The sequence below is a fragment of the Pelodiscus sinensis genome, chromosome 24 (assembly GCF_049634645.1).
Source record: "Pelodiscus sinensis isolate JC-2024 chromosome 24, ASM4963464v1, whole genome shotgun sequence".
In the NCBI taxonomy this organism is placed as follows: domain Eukaryota; kingdom Metazoa; phylum Chordata; order Testudines; family Trionychidae; genus Pelodiscus; species Pelodiscus sinensis.
Window position 1 is genome coordinate 7,590,433 of NC_134734.1, and position 18,897 is coordinate 7,609,329.

Genomic DNA, 18,897 nt, shown 5'->3' on the forward strand with positions numbered 1-18,897 from the left:
GGGGCCACTGGCTAGGGTGTGCTGAGAGCTTCGATGGATCCTCTTTCGGGGTCTTTGGTTGGCCTCCGAGGTGCTGGGGGCCCCCCAGACCTCTGGCACTGCTGGAAGGCAGCCAGGCCTGGCCCGGGCGGCAGCTGGTCCCATCCAAACGCCCACTGCAGGGGGTGAGAAATAAATTTGAGCCCTGCTCACCTCTGCTGTCCCCCTCTTGGGCGCATGTGGGTCTGGCCCCCACAGCTCAGCGGGTGCTGCCCCAGGAGAGGGCAGACCCATGCTAACTCCTGACACTTGACTCACCTTTGGGGATGAGGAGGCAGAGCAGATCCTGGACAAGGGGTCTGAGGTGCAGCCAGAGCTGGAGGGGGGAAGGGATCAGATACATGTGCCCCCTTCCTCCGGCTACTGTCCCAGCCCTGTATCATCACCCTCTTCCCCCTCCCCCCCGACCTTGAGCTGGGGTCTGTCCCTCAGATTCAGCCCGCCCCAGCCTGGTACCCTCACAGCTTTCTCCACCCAATATCCCTGCAGGTGCCCTGCCCCCCAGGTAACCCCACAAGAGCTCATTACTCCCATGGGATATTGCTGGAAGGAATGGCCCCTGGTGGCACTTAGCCAGGATGCCACTGGGGGGAAGTGGCTGGGGAGGGCTCTGTGGGGCTGCCCCAGCATCTCACCAGGCTGGCTGTGTTGAACCCGACACACAGCAGCACTAAGATTGCCAGGGTCCCCAGTGTGGCATCACCCAGGCGCTGGCAGGAATCACAGGGCATGGCCGGCAGCCTCTCCTATGGGGCAGCCCCATGGCTGGGATTCCTGCTGTGAGGCAGTGCTGTGGGCCTGTTACCTCATAATGCAGTGGGAGATGGGGACTGTGGCCAGGCTAGGGATCCTGACACAGCTTGTAGCTATTAGGCTGGGAAGTTATCCATTCCCTCCTCTGTGTTCTTGGGGGGGGGGGGAGACACCTGCTGCTGGCCTTGCCCCCCCTCCATTCCCACTCCATTGTGATGTCAAAGAGGGCTGGTGCATGGGGAGCAAGGTGATTGGCTGCAAAGAGGAGAGGTGGGGGGTGGCCTGGGCTTGCACCCTCTTGTCAGTTGAGGGGAGGGTCCATGCCCTGGGGCTGTGTTCTCTAGGCAAGAGCAGGAGGTGCAGGAAAGATGGAAGTGCAAGCACCCCCGCACCCCTCCCCGTGCACTCATGCTCTAGCCCAGTGTTTCTCAACCCTTTTTTTATGAAGTACCCCTTTTAAAAAAAAAAGTACCTCCAGCCCCCTCCACCCAGCTCTAACCCAATGCACCTGCCCCTCCCCCTGAGCCAGATCCCCCTCCCCTCCCCCAGAGCAGGCACTGGACAGACGGTAATCCTGTTTTTGAAGTGCCTGCTCTTGCCATCCGGCCCTGCCTTGGGGGCTTGACTGCAGGGAGCAAGTGGCCCTCTAAGCGCTGGGCTCGCTACGTGGGACTGTACGCTCCCACCTCAGCCCGGTGCCCCCCTTAGCGTGGCGCCCGATGGCAACTGCCCCGCCCCCACTACGCCACTGATGTGGGGGGGGCGTCCTTTGGAGCAAAGCTTATTATGCCACTTCACTGTCTTTTAGCTTCTCTCTGCAGCGCCATGGGCAGGGGCCATGGTGATGTGTTGTACTGAGCTGCTGGTGGGTGGAGGTCCTGCACATCTCCAGGCTCAGCTGCCCTCCCTGCTGGAGTACCCCAGGGAGGAAACAAACTAGGAGAGTGATTTTTTTTTTCCTCCTTCCTCTCTCCCCCAACCTGGAACAGCCTTGGGTCTCAGTGGAGCTGCTGCAGCCACGTGCTTTTCCTGCCAGCGCTGGGCAGCTGTTAGCGTCCGGGCGTGCAGCTCTGAACATTCAATTTGACAGGCACGTGCCGCTGCCCTCTCCCCAATCCCCTTTGCAGGGCACAATCCTGGAATTTTTTTTCCAAATTTCACTTGTGTTGATGTGCCCCCCAGACTTCTCGGCTACGTCTAGACTGGCATGATTTTCCGCAAATGCTTTTAACGGAAAAGTTTTCCGTTAAAAGCATTTTTGGAAAAGTGCATCTAGATTGGCAGGATGCTTTTCTGCAAAAGCACTTTTTGTGGAAAAGCATCGGTGGCCAATCTAGACGCGCTTTTGCGCAAAAAAGCCCCAATTGCCATTTTCGCGATCGGGGCTTTTTTGCGCAAAACAAATCTGAGCTGACTGCACTGGCCCTTTTGCGCAAAAGCTTTGTGCAAAAGAACTTTTGCCCGAACGGGAGCAGCACAGTATTTCCACAAGAAGCACTGATTTCAGACAGTAGGAAGTCAGTGTTCTTGCGGAAATTCAAGCGGCCAGTGTAGACAGCTGGCAAGTTTTTCCACAAAAGCAGCTGATTTTGTGGAAAAACTTGCCAGTCTAGACACAGCCCTCTTGCGTACCCCTAGGGATCCATGCACCGCTGGCTGAGGAACACTGCTCTGTTACGCTGGCTCACTCAGTATCTCTCTGGGTACATCTCACTGACCCTATTCCCTGCCGGGGCCTGGGCACTGGGGCCCCTTGGTCTCTGCCTGTGGCCACACCAGGGCTCGGGCTGCCCAGGGTCCCTGTGCCATGCAGGAGGCCAGCCTGAATTCATTCCCTAATTCCTGTGTCATCTGCAAACTTTTTTTGGGAGAAGGGGGATGAGCTGTTCTTTGCCAGGTTCCTAATGTAGCTGGTAACTAGCCCAGGACTGGGAGCCGGGTCCCCCTTGAAACGCTTCTCCAGGAGCCAGCTTTTCAGCCACTGAACATAGGCCCTGTCCATGTTACACAGCACTCGTTAGACATGCAAAACGGGCGGGGCCAGGTCTGAGGGCCGCCTGGCATTGAAGACTGTCACAGCTGCAATGTGACCCTGGCCAGCCAGGCCTATCCCCTCCATGCAGACAAAGAGCACGGTGGCACTTGAATTCTGCCTTTATCAATTGAATCCTGGATTGCTGAATTGTCTCACGCTCATTGGACCAACTGGCCTGAAATCACCCAAGTCTTCCTGCTTGCCCTTTGCAGAGAGTGTTAATACAGCCAGCAGATGAAGCAACCCTGATTTGCATGTTTTGGTACAAATGTGCCCCAGGATCCGCTCTAATCCCCCCAGCCCCTGCCTTGTCAGTGTTTGGTTTCCCTTCCCATGGGCACTGGTCTGTATGGAGCTTAATCAGATGGATTTTGGACCAATGCTGCTATTTGACGAGGTCATCTTGGTCCCATTCCGCAACCCCGCCCTGCTTCTGCAGATTTCATAAGGAGTTGCTCCACTCAGTTAGCTGGGCTGTTAATGAAGATACCAAATATACCCCAGCCTGACCCCTGTGGGATCCCACTAAAGATGCCTCTCCCAGTCTGACTGCAAACTTTGACAGAGACTTTTTGTCATTTCCTCTAGAACACATTTCCCTGAGCTTGGCACATAGGAGTCTGTCAAAACTCTGACTAGAATCAAGCTAAATTAAGCTATCACATGGCTATGATGCCATTTTCTCCCAAATACAACACAGAAATCATTAAGCTTTTCTGCCTTGTTACTGATGATAATTCCTCCATTTCCCTTTGTCACACAATTCAGTTTTGTTCCTTGTGTGCTTTTACATTTTCCCTTGTCCTTAACTCTGCTGGCCTTGGAGCACCTTTGCTTCCCTTATCAAGGTTCTACAATGTCTAGCACCCTTGTCATTGCTAATTTCCCCTTTCTCCTGGTTGTTATTTTGTTACATTTTTGAGCTGCCCTGCTAAACCAGCTCCATTCTTTTGAGTTTGGGGCTGTGACTTTTGGGACAATTTGTTGCATTTTTTCCTGATTATAATTCTTCCTCCCAGCTGAGGTCAGCTACGAAATGGGCTTAAAGCAGCAAGTGCATCTCTTGCAGGTGTAAACTTTATTTGTTCACCCATTCACAATGGGATCAAATCGTGATCACTGGTACATAAGCAGCCATGGCATTTTTTTAATTCTATCATCGGGCCTTCTGTCAAGTCGGGTCTAAACTAGAATTCAGAACAATCCCCGAAGCGAGAGGTGAGAAAAAGACACTTCTGGAACTGATCCATCACTTCTGAGGACTCCCATGCTCAGGGCCTGGAGCGGTCACCCCGATTTGCTGTCTCCAGGCACAACCCTGCTAGGATTTGCCCTATTTGGGGTGCAAGGCTTTTTGGGCGAGGAAATTGTTACTGATGAGGCATAGAAATTCCAAGGGCGTTGAGCCCTGACACTCACTGCAGATAGCTGTCTAAGGAGCTGGTTGTCACCCCATCTTAGGCACTGGGCTAGGATGCTGACCCATGAGTGTTCATGGTCATTTTCTTCCGAGTCAGCTGTCACAAGCGGTTCCTTCTGATTTCCAGCCCTGCAGTTCCGAGACACACACTTGCTTCCTGACAATCATGCACAGCTGCACACTGCTCTGCGAGTGGTGTGATGCAGACATCGGCCCTGCTGAAAGTCCTCACACACCTGTACCCCCCATGCACTGAGCCAGCTGCCCTTCTGGATTAGACCCATGGCCCATCTACCCTGCAGCCAGCTAGAACTTACACATGGGGGAATGAACAGAACAGGGCAGTTTTGGGGAGGTCAAACCCTGTCTTCCATGCTCGGCTTCTGGCAGTCAGAGTTTTAGGGACACTGGAGCATGTTGTGTCCCTGCCCCGTTGTCTGATAGCCACTGCTGGTCCCTGTCCTTACTCAGTTTTTTCCAGAACCTATTTATCACAACATTCCCTGATGAGCTCCACAAGCTGGCGGTGCATTGTGTGACATATTTCCTGTTTGCTTTCAAACCCGCTGTCTGTTAATGGCATTGACTGACCCCAGGTTCTTGTGCTGCTCCATTTGTGCACCAGGCCGTCTGCTCCTCGACCCAAACGTGTTGAGTTATGGGCACCCTGCGAGAGAATGTCTATGCTGAGTGGGGGGGGGGAGGACTCCATCTAGGTGACCCCTCTATTGAGGAAACTCCCCTTGCCCCTGCTCCTGCTGTCTCACTCCCGTCCCGTCCTGTCATGTGTCCAGGGAGGGGAATGTGTGTCTCTAATCCCTCCCCTTCTCTCCCCCCATCCCCCCCAAAGTCTGAGCTCTGGGCTGCCCAGCTGATTCCCTCGGGGTGGAGACCTTGGTCAGCATTGAGCTCACTTCCCTGTGACCCAGTGCCCACTACCAGCTTGCAGGGTGACTGGCATTAGTTATGGGGCCTGGGAACCATGTCCAGCCCCTCCCCTCCCACCTAGGTTTGTCTCCTGGGCCATAACACTGCCCCTGGGCCCTCCATCCCCTGAGCCTGCTGTCCCACCATTCACCAGGATCAGCTGACCCACAGTGCACAGGACCAGCTGACCCACAGCGCCTGGGTTTCTTATGCCAAGTGTCTTCAAACCAATTCGCTTCTTAGGCATGGCTTTCTTGGCCTTCACTGGTTTGGGTTTTGTTGGTTTGGACTTGGCTGCTTTGGGCTTCACCACTTTGGCTTTAGCTGGGCTCTTAGCTGCCTTTTTGGCTTGGTGGCTTTCACTTTCTTCGGACTCTTGGCAGCTTTCTTGACGGGAGAAGCTGCTGGTTTCTTAGCTTTTGAGGCTCTTTTTTGCCACCACAGCCTTCTGGGGTTTCTTGGCGGCCTGGCAGGCTTCTTGGCAGCTGTTTTCTTAGGCTTCACCGCGGGCTTCTTAGGTGCCTTTTGCTTGGTGTCTCCCAGCTTCTTACTGAGTTTAAAGGAGCTCGAGGCACCGATTCCCTTAGTATGAACTAAGGGGCCCTTATTCACCTGGCTCTTGATCCCCAGCTTGATGCAGCTGTTACTCTTCTCTACAGCGTATCCTCTGGCAGACAGAGACTTCTTAAAAGCAGCCAATGACACCCCTTTGCGCTCCTTGGAAGCAGACACCGCCTCAGTGCTCAGCTCGGTCGTGCCGGGACCTGCGGCCTTCTGGGCTTTGGATCCTCCTGCCGCCTCCCTCGGCTTCTTAGCAGGAGCCTTTTAAGGTGGAACAGGAGCTGCAGCAGTTTCCAAACGCCCCACTCCATGCACTGAGCCTGACTGTCCCACAATGCACTGGGCTTGGATGTCCCACAGTGCACTGGGCCTGGCCATCCCACGTTGCATTATGAGCTGTACGTGAGCTGACATGGTGCATGGGCCCATGTTGGAGAGCACAGCTTGGGTGTTGTCTTGGCCTAATTCCCCCCCCTTCATTCATCTCCTGCCCACTCCTGCTCCTCCCAGCTTCCCCATGTGGGGTGTAATCAGGGCCCACCCTGCTCAAATTGGAACTGTGCCCTGCCAGTGGGGCTGTGGCAGACTTGACACTGGGGATCAGGGACGGCTCTAGGTTTTTTGCCACCCCCCCCTTTTTTTGTCCGGGGAGGGTCCACGTGTAAATGCAGCTTGCACGGCTTGTTGGGGGTGCGCGTGCAAATACAGCTTGTGCAGCTTCCTGGGGGGTGAGGCGCGCGCTTCAGGGGGAGTCCAAACCCCGGGCATTTTCATCTCGTAGGAGAGCGCCAGGGATGCCCGTGTGAGGACTATGGGAGGGCAGGTTCATCCACAGCAAGCCAGTTAAAGACTTCCAAAGCAGGCAGCTGTTCACATCCCCTAGTGCTGGCATCCCGGCCCCTCGCCTCACTCTGCAAAGGGATGTTATTATTAGAAGCCTTATAATCACTCAGGGCATGTCTGCACTACAGCACTAATTCGAACTAACTTAATTCAAATTAGTTAATTCGAACTAAGCTAATTCAATTAGTGCATCTAGACCGAAAAACTAATTCGAATTAGCATTTTGCTAATTCGAAATAACGCGTGTACACTGATTGGACACTGGGTCGCATTTAAGGGCAGCTGAAACTGGTTCCAGCAGGGCATCAGGTCAGTAGTTGCTTTGTGTGGCTGCTGTCCAAGGCTATCTGAGGCTCGTGCTTAAAGGGACCCCCCTGGACAGCCAGTTCTCAGCTTCCCCACTTGCTTGCCAACCTCACCGAGGGACAGCCAACCTCACCTCCGCCTGCCTGTGTCGGTGGTTCCCATTGGGGACGCCGCTGCAGTTGGCACCATGGAGCAAAAGCTCGCCCTGGGCTTGCTGCTCCAGTTTTTGCACTTGCTGCTGCAAGCCTGCCAGGAATGGCTGGAGGCTGCCTGGCACCATCTGGTGCACGTCAGCCCCCTGCCTCTCCTCCGGGGGTCATGGAGGAGCGGCAGCAGCACCCGGATGCCAGCATGCCCCGCCGCATCTGGCATCGACACCAGCAGCAACTGGTGGGACCACATTGTCGTTGAGCGCTGGGGAGTCCAACAGTGGACCCAGAACTTCAGGATGAAGAAAGACACCTTCCTGGAGCTCTGCGAGTGGCTCGCCCCTGCTCTGCAGCAACGGAACACTCGCATGAGGCCCGCCATCCCCCTCCAGAAGCGTGTGGCCATCACCCTGTGGAAGCTCTCCACGGTCGGGAACCAGTTCAGCTTGGAGAAATCCACCATCGGAGCAGTGCTCATGCAAGTATGGCACCCACCGGTCACTGGGCCGGGGAGGAGGGGGGCTGCAAGGAGGGGATGGGCCGCCCCAGGGAAAACGGGGTGGGGGAGAAGGCGAAAGTGCCCCACGTGGGAGGGTTCGATCTGTCGTGACTGTACTACACACCGCCCGCGGTGGCCACGATTGCAGTGGGGGTTGCTTCTGGGAGTGGGGTGCAGGGCAGTGCCAGGGAACAAACACTCCCAACCACCCGGGTGCCCCGCTGATTTGCGGTTTGGTGTGTCTCCCTGCAGGTGGTCAAGGCCATCAACCGGGTGCTGCTCCACAGGGTGGTCTGCCTCGCCAACGCGGTCATCCAGGGTTCGGCGCCCTCGGCTTCCCCAACTGCGGGGGGGGCCATCAATGGGATGCACATCCCCATCCGTGCCCTGGAATACCAGGCCTCCCAGTACATCAACTGCAAGGGGTACTTCTCCGTCCTCCTGCAGGCCGTGTCTGACCACCGGGGCCAGTTCATGGACATTAATGTGGGCTGGTCCGGCAAGGCACACGACGCCAGGGTGTTCCACAACTACGTGTGCCAGAGGCTGCATGCCGGGACCTTCTTCCCTGACCGCCACATCAGGGTCGGGGACGTGGACATGCCCATCTGCCTAGTGGGGGATGCGGCCTACCCCCTACATCCCTGGCTGATGAAGCCGTACACAGGGCACCTCAACCCCTCCCAGAAGGCCTTCAATGCCAGGCTCACCAGGGTCCGCATTGTGGTCGAGGGGGCCTTCGGACACTTGAAAGCCCGATTTAGGTGCCTCCTCACCTGCCTCAACCTCGCCGAGCACAATATCCCTCCCGTGGTGGCAGCATGTTGTGTGCTGCACAATTTATGCGAATGGAAGGGGGAGGCTTTCCTGCCAGCGTGGATGGCTGAGGCTGAGTGCATGACTGGCCAGTATGTGCAGTTCCGCACCGCTGCCGTCCGGGAGGCCCAGCGGGGGGCCGTCCAGATCCGGGAAGCCCTGTGGGAGAGCTTCCATGTGGAGGAGGACTGAACTCTCCCTGCATCCCCCACTGGGGCCTTCTTCCACCCTCCCTTTCTTCCCCTTTCCCCTCCTTAACCCCCCTTCCTAATGTCAAATAAAGACACCTGTTTTGCCAACAAAAATCTCTTTTTATTTTACATAACTGGGGTGGGGGGAGGGAGGATTGAGGGTGGGAGAGGGGAGGGGAACCTGGGAGGAGGGAGCTGGAAGAGGGAGAAAGAGGAGGAAGGAAAGGGAAAGCTAAGGGTTGAGGGTCCTGCTGGCTCTCCCAACTTGCAGCACTGCGGGGGCGTCGGGGGGGGAGTGGGCGTAGAGGGTGGGGCAGGAGGGATGGGGAGTGCAGAGGGAAGGAGGAGCGAGAGCTGGGGTGGCCGCAGGGGCTGGAGCAGAAGGAGGCAGGAACTTGTCCACCAAGGTCTGGAGGTGACTTCTGAGGGCACGGCCCTGCTCCTCCAGCATCTCCAAGCTCCGCTGCCACAACCGCCGGTCCTCCAGTAGCCGCAGGTGCCACCGGTGGTAGTCCTCCAGGTTTCTGGTATGCCTGCTGGCCCGGGTGCAGGTGGCTGTTGCAGGCGGGGTGGTGCGCCCTGCAGTCCCAGGTGCTGCGGCTGTGGTGAAATGAGCAGTGGTCAGTTCTCCCTGGGGACACAGTGGGTGAAACCCAGTCCCCCTCTGCAAGGCGAGGTTGGCGTGTGGGGAATGGGCCAGGGCCCCTGCATGACACCCAGCTGCTGCTCCATGGTGGGCAAGGCCCAGGAGCACAGTCCCTGGGCTCCCTCTACCCCAACGCCTCCCATACACATAAGGTGACCATGATGGCACTTATATGTGGAGCCCTCCCCGGCCTTGGACGACACAGCCGATGTGCTCTGTGGGGTTCCTTGGGGGTCCTGGGTCCTGGGCAGGCTCCCTTCAGGCTCTTGGCTCTCAGAGTCCTCCTCCTCCTCCTCCTCCGTGTCAGGGACGGGGCCCCCTGCCCCGGGGTCAATCACCACCCGGGGGACATGGACTGCGTGAGCCCCCAGGATGCGGTCCAGGGCCTCATAATGAGGGCATGCCTCCGAGTCTGCCCCGGGCTGGGAGGCCCTGGAGTAGGTCTGCTGCAGGTCTTTAATCTTGCAGCGGACGTGCTCCCTGGTCCACATGTGGCCTCTGGTGGCCAGGCTGGCAGCCATGCGGCTTTAGACGGCCGCGTTCCTGTGGCTAGTGCGGAGATCGTGGACATTGGAGGCCTCCCCCCAAACCTCGATGAGGTCCACGATCTCCGCACTAGACCAGGTGGGCGCCCACCTCTTGTGGACCCGGGCAGGCTCCTGGGAGCCGCCAGCTGCCGTCCTGGTCCTGGGAAGAGGCGGAGGGCTGAGTGGCAGCGGGTGGCTGGCTCGTGCCGTGCCAGGTGCAGGGTCTGTTTGCTGGGTGCTGGCAGGCTTGCAAGTGGCACAAGCACTGTAGCTAGACTGTGCCCCTTTAAGGGCTCTGAGGCTGGGAGGGGGGAGAAGAGTTTTCCTGGTTGTGCCCAGAGTGGCTACCAGGGCAAGCTGGGAAGGGCTAGCCTCCCACTAGTTCGAATTAAGCGGCTACACAGCCCTTAATTCGAAGTACTTAATTCGAACTAGGCGTTAGTCCTCGTAGAATGAGATTTACCTGGTTCGAATTAAGCGCTCCACTAGTTCGATTTAAATTCAAACTAGCGGTTTGTATATATAGCCACTATTAAAGTTAATTAGAACTAATGGCTGTTAGTTTGAATTAACTTTGTAGTGTAGACATACCCTCATACTCCAACCCCAACCCATAAGCTGTCCAACTCTTGGTGTCCATGGACAAGAATCAGCCTCACTATACAATAAGACCGTTCAAAGGGATTAAGAGAACTTTTGTTTCAACTCCATAGCTCAAGTGTCCAGAACAAGACACAAGGAGTCCTGTTGTAAACAGGGTGTAAACAGTGGTTCTGGGTACTTACACTAGTGAACTGGTAGAATTTCTTTAAAAGTTGACAGGAGACATGTTCTAGTTAATTTTTAAATGTATTTCATAAGTTATTTAAATAGGTTATGATAAATTTAGGCCATAACAAGTTTTAATTTAATTTTAAAGGTATATTATTTAAAACAAAGCCTATTGAAATGGGATCACAATTCCAATTTTAATAAAGCTCTCCTGCCCCAGACAGGAAGGGACTTGGGGACACGGGCACTGGGAACACCAGAGTTCCCCTTCCTCAGACAAAGGGGGAGGGAGAATCACCTGGGTCCAGACAGGTGTGAGGTTGTCAGGACACAGCACAAGGGGGCTGGGTTTCTGGGCGGGGGGGGGGGAGGGGAGAGAGGGATCAGGGCCAAGAGAGTAAGGGGACGGGGGATTGTTTAGAGAGCCAGACAGGAGATGGGGATCCAGGTGGGAGGCCAGCGGGGGGGGGGGGGGGAGGGAAGGGGAGGAGAAGAGGAGATGGGGTCCCAGCAGGGTTGCAGTGGGCCAGGAGGTGGGGGTGCTGGGCAGAGGCTGAGCCGGGGAAGGGGGGTCGCGGGACAGTGGGCAGGGGCACACAGGCCAGGCGGGGGGGGAGAGTTGTGGGGAATGCGCACGGGAGGGGGGTGGCCGGCTGGGGGGGCACACGGGCAGGGGACCAGCCTCACCAGCCACAGCCGCCCTACATCACCCTCCCAGCAGGGGCTGCGCCTCGAGGCTGCCCACGCAGGGCTCCCAGCACCCCGGAGCCAGGTGCAGGCTCTGAGCAGTTGGGCGCTGGGCTCCTAGCTCGGGGCGATGTCCGCGGGGCTCCCCACTCGGGGGATGGGGCCCTGCCGTGGCCGAGACCCAGCGCCTGCCGCTCCAGTGAGCCGGCTGCCTGGAGCAGTCACATGGCCGCAGCCTGCCCCGGCGGGCTCAGCGTCACCAGCCACAGCCGCCCTGAACTGGTGCCAGGCGCCCTGCCCTCCCAGTGCCCCGCCCCGCCCCATCCTCCCCTCCCCTCCCAGCACCCCTGGTCCAGGCGCAGGCTCCGAGCAGCCGGGAGCAGGGCTCCCAGCTTGGGGTGGCTCTGGGAGGCTCCCCGCTGCCCTGCTCCTCCGGGCCGGAATGCTGCCCCTGGCAATGTGTCGTCCCAAGCACCTGCTTGTTTTGCTGGTGCCTGGAGCTGGCCCTGCTGAGGATTGTACCTCGCATGTATGACATGGGCCGTGCGGTGCACGAGCGTGGCACGGAGCTGCGCAGGGATTCATGCAAAGGGACCGGCCCAGTCCGATGTGGTTAGCAGCAGCCCTTGGCCAGCCCGCCTGTGACGCTGGAGATATGGGGCTGGCGTGAGCAGGGCCCCAGAGCACGCGGGACGCGTGGGAGGATGTGCTTTCCTGTCTGTCGTGCACGGGAAAGCGAAACCTGCTGCTGTTGGTGTCACTGCTGCCTCGGCGCCATGGCCGGGCCTGGCAGGCTCCTCCTTGTTGCCCTGCTCCTGACCTACTGCCTGGACACTGGTCAGAGCAGGGGCTGGGAGCCAGGATCTGGGAGCAGAGTGGGGGCTGGTGGCTTAGACCAAGGGGACTGGGAGCCAGGAGGACTTCTGGGTTCTGTCCTGGTTGTGGGAGGGGAGTGGGGCTGGCGGGTTGGAGCAGGGGGGTTGGGTGTGGGGCATGGGGACCCTAACCCATCTGCTCTCTCCCCCTAGGGACCAGCAAGGCAGAGCTGACACTCTGGGCTGACCACCCCTTGGCTCTGGGGTCCTCCCTGCAGCTGCACTGTGCCTTCTGGGGCCAGGAGCTCATCACGCTGGTGAGCTGGCGGCGCTGGGGCCAGAATGGGAGCCACGAGGAGCTGGCCGTGATACACCCCACACATGGGGCCCATGTGCACCCTGCTCACCAGGGCCAACTGCGGGTCACCAATGTGTCAGAGGCTGGGCAGGTGGGGCTTACAGTGCCCAGCCTGGCCCCCGAGGACAACGGCACCCACTACTGCTGCAAGTTCTCCACCTTCCCCTCGGGCGTGTCGGAGCAGTGCCTGCCAGTCTGGATCACAGAGCCTGGTGCGTGGGGGAGCCCCGAGAAGGGGGGCAGCGGGACAGACAGAGCCATCGGGGCAGGGAGGGCTGGACACTCTCTGACCCCTCTCCTCCTCCACTGCAGCCGCTGATCCCTCCCAGACCCCTCACTCTGCCCTGCGACCTGAGGTGCTGGGGCCCCTGGGCGCTGGGGCCTTCTTCCTGCTGGGCAGCATCGCCGTGCTGGGCCACCTTCTGCAGGAACGGGTGCGGAGGCACAGGTAGGAGTCAAGCCCCCACCTCACTGATCCCAGCAGCCCCACAGGGGCTGGACACACCTGCCTTTGTGGGGGGAGGGGGCTGGGAACCAGGACACCTGGGTTCTCTTCCCAGTTCTGGGAGTGTGGGAATGGTTAGAGCAGGGCTGGGAGCCAGGTCTCGTGGGTTCTCTCCTCACTGTACCCCTCTCTGTCTCTCTAGGAAGCTGGTGCTCCCTCATCCCTACCCGCATGTGGCTAGTCCTCAGGTGAGCCTGCCTCCCTCTTTTGGGGGTGGGATGGGACGGGATGGGGGCCTTATGCACACTGTCCATTGCTAGTCCCTATGTGTGACAGAGCTCCCAGTGACCAGCAGTTGGCCATCGAGGGGAGGGGCAAAATGGGCTTTGCAGCCAGCCCTTCATCGGGTAAAGGGAACCATGGGGCAGAGGAGACTGCAGCCAACTCCCTTGTGGGGCAGAGGAGTTGGTTTCAGCCAGCCCCACACAGTGGCTGTCATGGCTATTAGCCACCCCACTACCATGGGACTGTGGGCCCAGCCCACCAACCCCCACTGGACAACATCAGCCTTGGCGTCATGGAGCAGGAAACTGCATGAGTTTCCACCCCTCACATCTGCCCGTGCCGTGCCCCACCGCCTGGGTCCTTCAAGGCCCCCGTGTGGTGTGGGGTCTGGACTGCAGCCAGAGCCCCTGGGCACAGACCTTGCCCCAGGCAAGTGCAGCCCCAAGACCGTTGCATGTTGGGAGCCGTAGTCTCCTTGGACTGCCCCGGGTCAGAACCCTCTAATCCAGGGGTCAGCAACCTATGGCTGGCGAGCCAAATATGGCTCACTGTGGAGCCAAAAATGGCTCACAGCTCAAGTTCAGCCCCCCCTTGGTCTCCCACTCTGGTCCCCTGCAACAGGGAGCCTGCGCCGGCGCGCCAGCCTCATATCTCCCACAAGATTGGAGCCAGTGCCGGCTTTCTGTGCAGCGGGGGGTGGAGAAAGCCCTGAGCCTCACTGCGCGACTGGGGAAGAAACAGAACCACAAATGGCTCCTCGCGTTGCTGCTTCCCTTCCCCCAGCTGGGGGGAACATCAGCGCAGGGGCACGCCGCCTGGAGGCTTTTCCCACTGCTCCTATTGGCCCTGCTCCTGTCCCCTTGCCAGACACCTACTGCCAGTCTGCTCCTGCACCCTACTTCCCACCCAGACCTTGCACCCTCACCCCTCCTCCACCCCAGATCCTGCCCCCTCATCCCTATCCTACTGACTGGCAGCTCTGTCCCACACACTGGAACCCTCGGTTTTGGCCCTACCCCACAGCCTAGGGGGACACAAAATCCACCAAACCCAGAGCTGAGGCCGTGAACCTGCCTGCCCACCCCACGTGGGACTGGAGCACCAGAAGAGTGAAGTGTCTCAGTTGGGGGCCACATCAGTGAGCGTTGGGTGGTTCTAGGAAGGTTTTTTTTGCTTCTCACTTCTCTGGTCCCCAACTGATTTTTTGGTGGGTCAGTGGAAAAGGTTCCCCACCCCTGCTCTAATCCCTCCATGCTGGGAGTTTGCAGCCATCTTTGGAGGAGGGGTGGGCAACTGGATCCCATTGCATCATAGGAATTTGCAGCTGCTGGGGTCCCCATTGCATGCTGGGAGTTTGCAGATTGCGGGGGAGTTGGGCCCCATTGCATGCTGGAAGTTTGCAGCCCTCAGGGGTCCAATTGAATGTTTGCAGTCTCAGCAGGGCCCCAGTTCATGCTGGGAGTATCCAGTCTCCATGGGGCGCAGATGGGCTCCATTGCAACCTAGGCATTTACAGCCCCTAGGGACCCAGTTGCATGCTGGGAATTTGCAGGCTCCATAGGGGCCAGGACTTCTCCTGGGCCCCATGCAGGCACCTGGGGTTTCTGGTGGGGGAAACTCTGCCCTGAGGTGGGAAGAAATGTGGAGCAGAACCCCTTCCCTAACACTCTTCTTGTGTTTGTAGGAGCCCCCCATGGCTCTGTGGGTTCAGCAGGGGCTGCCAGTCCGGCGCACCTCGTTCTCCGCCCCCTACGTCCTCATCAACTTGGACTATTTTACCTCCCAGCCCAGCACCATGGCCCACAGGGGCTGCCTGCCTCCCCCACTGCCTCCCCGGCAGGGCTGGAGACCCTGCAGGCCCATGCCCTGGGTGCTGGGACAGGAGGAGCAGCGCCTGGGCCACTGGCACAAGACCTGATGCTGCCCCCCTTCTCTGGGTGACTTGGAACCCCGCAAAGATTGAAGGCCCATCCCCCTCCTCTGTGAGGACAGGCAGCTTTGGAGCCCCGGTGCCCACGTGACGCAGCAGGAATCGTTTGTGACATTTGCAGGAAGCCTGGGTGTGCTTCAGGATCCCAGCTCGCTCTTGGATGGGACTGGCGCCTGGCTGTCTCAGCTCTCCGGCAGGTGGCAACGGCCAGCCCAGTCATGGGGACATGGGACACCTAGCAGGGAGCAACTGTGGATGGCTGCTCGCTCCCTCCTCAGGGAACCGGCTGGGTGAGCCCACCATGGAGCCAGGTGACAGAAGGGGCCAGCCAGAGCAAGGGACCCCATCGGGCCGGGCTGAACCTGTCCCTTTTCTGCGCTCCCCGAGGCCAATCTGTGCTGGGGCTGGGTGACCAATAAACCTGGCTGGGCCGGCGGCGCTGTGGGAGTGCCATTGCGAATGCCGGGCGAGGGGCGTGTCTCCCTCTGGCGCGTGTCCCTGCGACTGGAGCTCATGTGGGTGACTTCAGGCCCCGAGCTCCTGCCTAGGGAGATGGAAGCCGTGTGGCTGAACCTGGAGGAAGAGGTTCCCACCTAGAGATGGTGAGGACCTTCCCCTGCTGGAACCAGCCCTGCCGCCATCCCCTGCTGGTGCCCCACCTGCATCACACTTCTGTGCCCTTGTGCAGCACCCGGAGATCCTGATGTCCCCTCTTCCTCTACACCACTTGGGGAGTCACGGACCATTTCGGGGCTGAGCCCCTGGGTGAAGCTTTCACCCCAGAAGGCTTGTGTAGGGCTGCTGCCAGCTGCCCTTCCCCCTCAGCTCCCCGAACACCTGGGTCCTTGCAGAGCACAGCCTCTGCCAAGGTGGTTTCCTGCCCTGGCTCCGGGCGTGAGGACGCTGCTGAGCGGGGGGGGAGGGGTGTTGTTTCTCATCCGGTCCCGGTGGCCAATTTCACACCATGGGCGCATCAATGGCACTGTGGTTCCCTGCAGCTCCAGCCCAGAGCCTGTCTATGCTTTGCGTCCGTCTGTGGACAGCTCCCAGCCCACCTCCACCCCTGCACCACCACCTGGCCAGGCCGCACTGGCCCTGTAGTCCTTACAGTTAAACAGGGGCTCACTGGCTCCTTGGCCGCGACACTTTATTGGGTAACAGCAGCAATGTGGGGGAGTGCAGGGCGCCATGTGGGTAACCCAGGTCCCTGTGCCCTGCAGGCATTGTGAGAGGTTCCCAAGCCCTGTCTAGCTACCTGTCCTCATACACCTCCCATCATCCATCCATCCATCCATCCATCCATCCATCTATCTATCTATCTATCTATCTATCCCCACACACACTCCTCTATCTATCGCGAGGGGGCGTATCCCTGAAGGATAACAGCCATTTTACCGCTGCTGGCTGGCATCATTCCCCGGGGACGCTTGGCCGTGAGCTGTGTGCCAAGGAGGCACATTCAAACCCCGTTCCCCTGGTGGGTCGCTCCGTGCCGGCCTCCTGTTCCTGAGGCCTGGAGCCCAGCCCAGCCACTGGCAGAGGGCAAAGAGCGCGATGCAGATGCCGATCTTGGAAAGTGTGGAGGCCAGGCCAATGAGGGCGAGGTGAGTGGTGTCCAGGTGTCCAGTGCTGTTTCTCTCTGCACTCCTCGTGTCCTGCGTTGCCAGTGCTGGGTGCCACGTCCTAGGCATGGGGCTGGGAGCTGCTTCTGGGGAGGAAGTGGGGGACAGTAAGTGTGGGGTGCCCTGGCAAACTCTGTCCTCCCCAAACTCCCTTGAGCCCAGCGTGAAGGGTGCAGAGACTGCTTCCTCCAGCCACCCTGGCTGTGGGGGCCCTGTTCTCCCCCACTGCTCCCTGGAAATGGTGCACTCTGTTCCCTCCCACTGACCCCAGGAAGTGGGGCACCCTGTCCCCCCTCTCCCCCACACTTTGCTCTGGATATGAGAGTCTCTGCCTGGTAGCAGCTTGCTTTCCCGGTGCCCTGCCCACTGCGTTCACCCCCACCTGTCACTGTGAGGCGGGTTCCTGGCAGAGCCTTCCAGTGGATCCATGTGCCGTTCTGCAACTGCACGCAGACTTGGCAGACATATTCGCTGGTGTCCGACGCCTGCAGCCGGTCGATGCGGATCGAGGCCGTTCGCTTCGGTCTCCCCCCCGGGTTCCCGACCAGTGCGATGCGGCCCCGGTAATCCCAGCGGGTGAACCCCTCGGTGTGATTGTACACGAAATCGCCATGGAAACCCCCTCGCCTCCAGTAAACCCGGACCCCCCGCAGCGGCTCGATCTCGGGGGGGTAGATTAACGTGCAGGGCAGGGTGATGGAGCCCCCGGTCGGTGCCGCCAGGATCTCGGGCTGCTCCAGACGGTACCGGGGATCCTGGGCAGTGGCTGAAAAGACACCTGGAGAGATGCTCCTGTCACTGCGCCCCATCAACAGTTCCCACCCGGGGCTGCAGAGGATGCTAGAGACTCTCCTGCTTTTCCAGCAGTGACCGGTGCAAGCTCCCAGGGCTGCCCTGGTCCCAGCCCCAGGAGGCACCAGCAGTGCCATTACTCCAGGGATGGGCCTGCTAGTGAGAAGGGACCAGCCCTTGTTGGGTGCTGGCGTGGCTGGGATGCCAGATCTGGCCGGTCGGGCATTGTCAGGCGGTGAACTTGGGTGGTGCAGGACACACCTGATCCCGGGGGGAAGGGGGGGGGGCTCTGCAGAGGCTGAGAGCTGGCGAGCGAGGCTAAGCCCTGCTGTGACGCTGGGTTTGCTGGGCTGAACCAGCCAGGCCAGGCAGGTTGTGCTGCCCCTTAGAGCACCTCCAGCACCGCCCCAGTGTCTGTGCAGTAGTGACGCCACAGAGCCTCCTGCAGCCAAGCGCAGCCCTCCCAGGGCATGCATGCCGGGCCGCAGGGCTGTGTGCGGCCCACAGCCCATGGGGCGCAGAGGAATGTGACAACCCAGGGGGGGGAGGGGTAGTCACCTTGTTATGGTGCATGTGCATGCCACTGTGTGCCTCAGTTTCCCAAGGACACTGCACCAATACCTATGTGGTGATGGGAATTGTGGGTGTGACTCACTAGGCTGCCCTAGCTCTGGCATGTTCGCAATGGCTGATACCCTTCATGATCAGAGCAGGGAGGGCTTGTGGCCAGGTGACGTTTTGTCCAGGGAGCAGGACAAAGCTGCTGGCATTGGAGCCTTGCTGAGGGGATGGGACCAGGAGCTGGGAGTGGGTCAGTGTAATGGCTGATGGGGCAGGACCAGCGCCCTGTCTCTGGCCCCCTCTCTCCCCAGGTGAACGGTGCTGGCCACTTCTGGTTCCTGTGCTGACAAGTCTGCGCCTCCCTGTGTCCCTGTCACCTGATAAACCTTCTCTTCTAGCTGCCAGCTGAGAATCACGTCTGGCTGCGGATGGGGTTGCAGGGCCTGGTGACTCCCCCACAACTCGGTGACAAGGGGACCTCCCAGCCCTGTGCATCTTGGCTCTGGGGCCCCCTCATGCAAAGAGCTCTCCAGCCTGCCCCCAGCACTGTCCAGAGCCAGTGGCCTGGGCTGGGGTTGCAGTGCTCAGGGGTTGGGACAGGGGGTGCAGGTTCATACTACCCCATCCCCACTCCATGCCCCCCAGCTGTTTGGGTCCCACCAGGGGCAAGGGTGCACCCCCAGTTCTGGCAGCCCCCGCGCGTGGCTGCCCCGGTCACTCACCCCACATCAGGGGTAGCAGCAGCAGCTCCAGGCTCATGGCCCCAGCACAGATGATTCCAGCTCTACTACTCCCCCCCCTGCAATTTGAGGAAGCTGCTGACACCTCCCCCTTCCTGTGTGAAATCCCCACTCTGCCTGGCCCATATAGGACGCGGCAGGGCGGGGGAGGGGGCTGGGAGCCAGGACTCCTGGGTTCC

General features: G+C 59.3%; 2 protein-coding genes across 4 annotated transcripts; both read right to left on the reverse strand.

Annotated features, from left to right (window-relative positions):
• Positions 1-4,731: 4,731 nt before the first annotated feature.
• Positions 4,732-6,149, reverse strand: LOC102461803 (uncharacterized). The gene is given in 4 exon segments (XM_075908271.1): positions 4,732-4,914; positions 5,326-5,522; positions 5,525-5,996; positions 6,138-6,149. Coding segments are annotated over 4 exon segments (864 nt in total).
• A 7,861-nt stretch (positions 6,150-14,010) lies between these two features.
• Positions 14,011-18,818, reverse strand: LOC102463902 (paired immunoglobulin-like type 2 receptor beta). 3 transcript variants are annotated; one of them, XM_075907948.1, is made up of 3 exons: positions 18,701-18,818; positions 17,008-17,403; positions 16,104-16,711 (listed from the first exon to the last, which is right to left on the reverse strand). In XM_075907948.1, the coding sequence occupies exons 1-3, from the start codon at positions 18,735-18,737 to the stop codon at positions 16,395-16,397; spliced, it is 750 nt and encodes a 249-aa protein (XP_075764063.1). In that variant the 5' UTR covers positions 18,738-18,818; the 3' UTR covers positions 16,104-16,394. The 3 variants fall into 3 exon arrangements, with proteins under 3 accessions (XP_075764062.1, XP_075764063.1, XP_075764061.1); XM_075907947.1 differs by lacking the exon at positions 18,701-18,818 and having other exon boundaries at positions 14,011-16,708; positions 17,008-18,694; XM_075907946.1 differs by lacking the exon at positions 18,701-18,818 and having other exon boundaries at positions 17,008-18,692.
• Between the last annotated feature and the right edge of the window lie 79 nt (positions 18,819-18,897).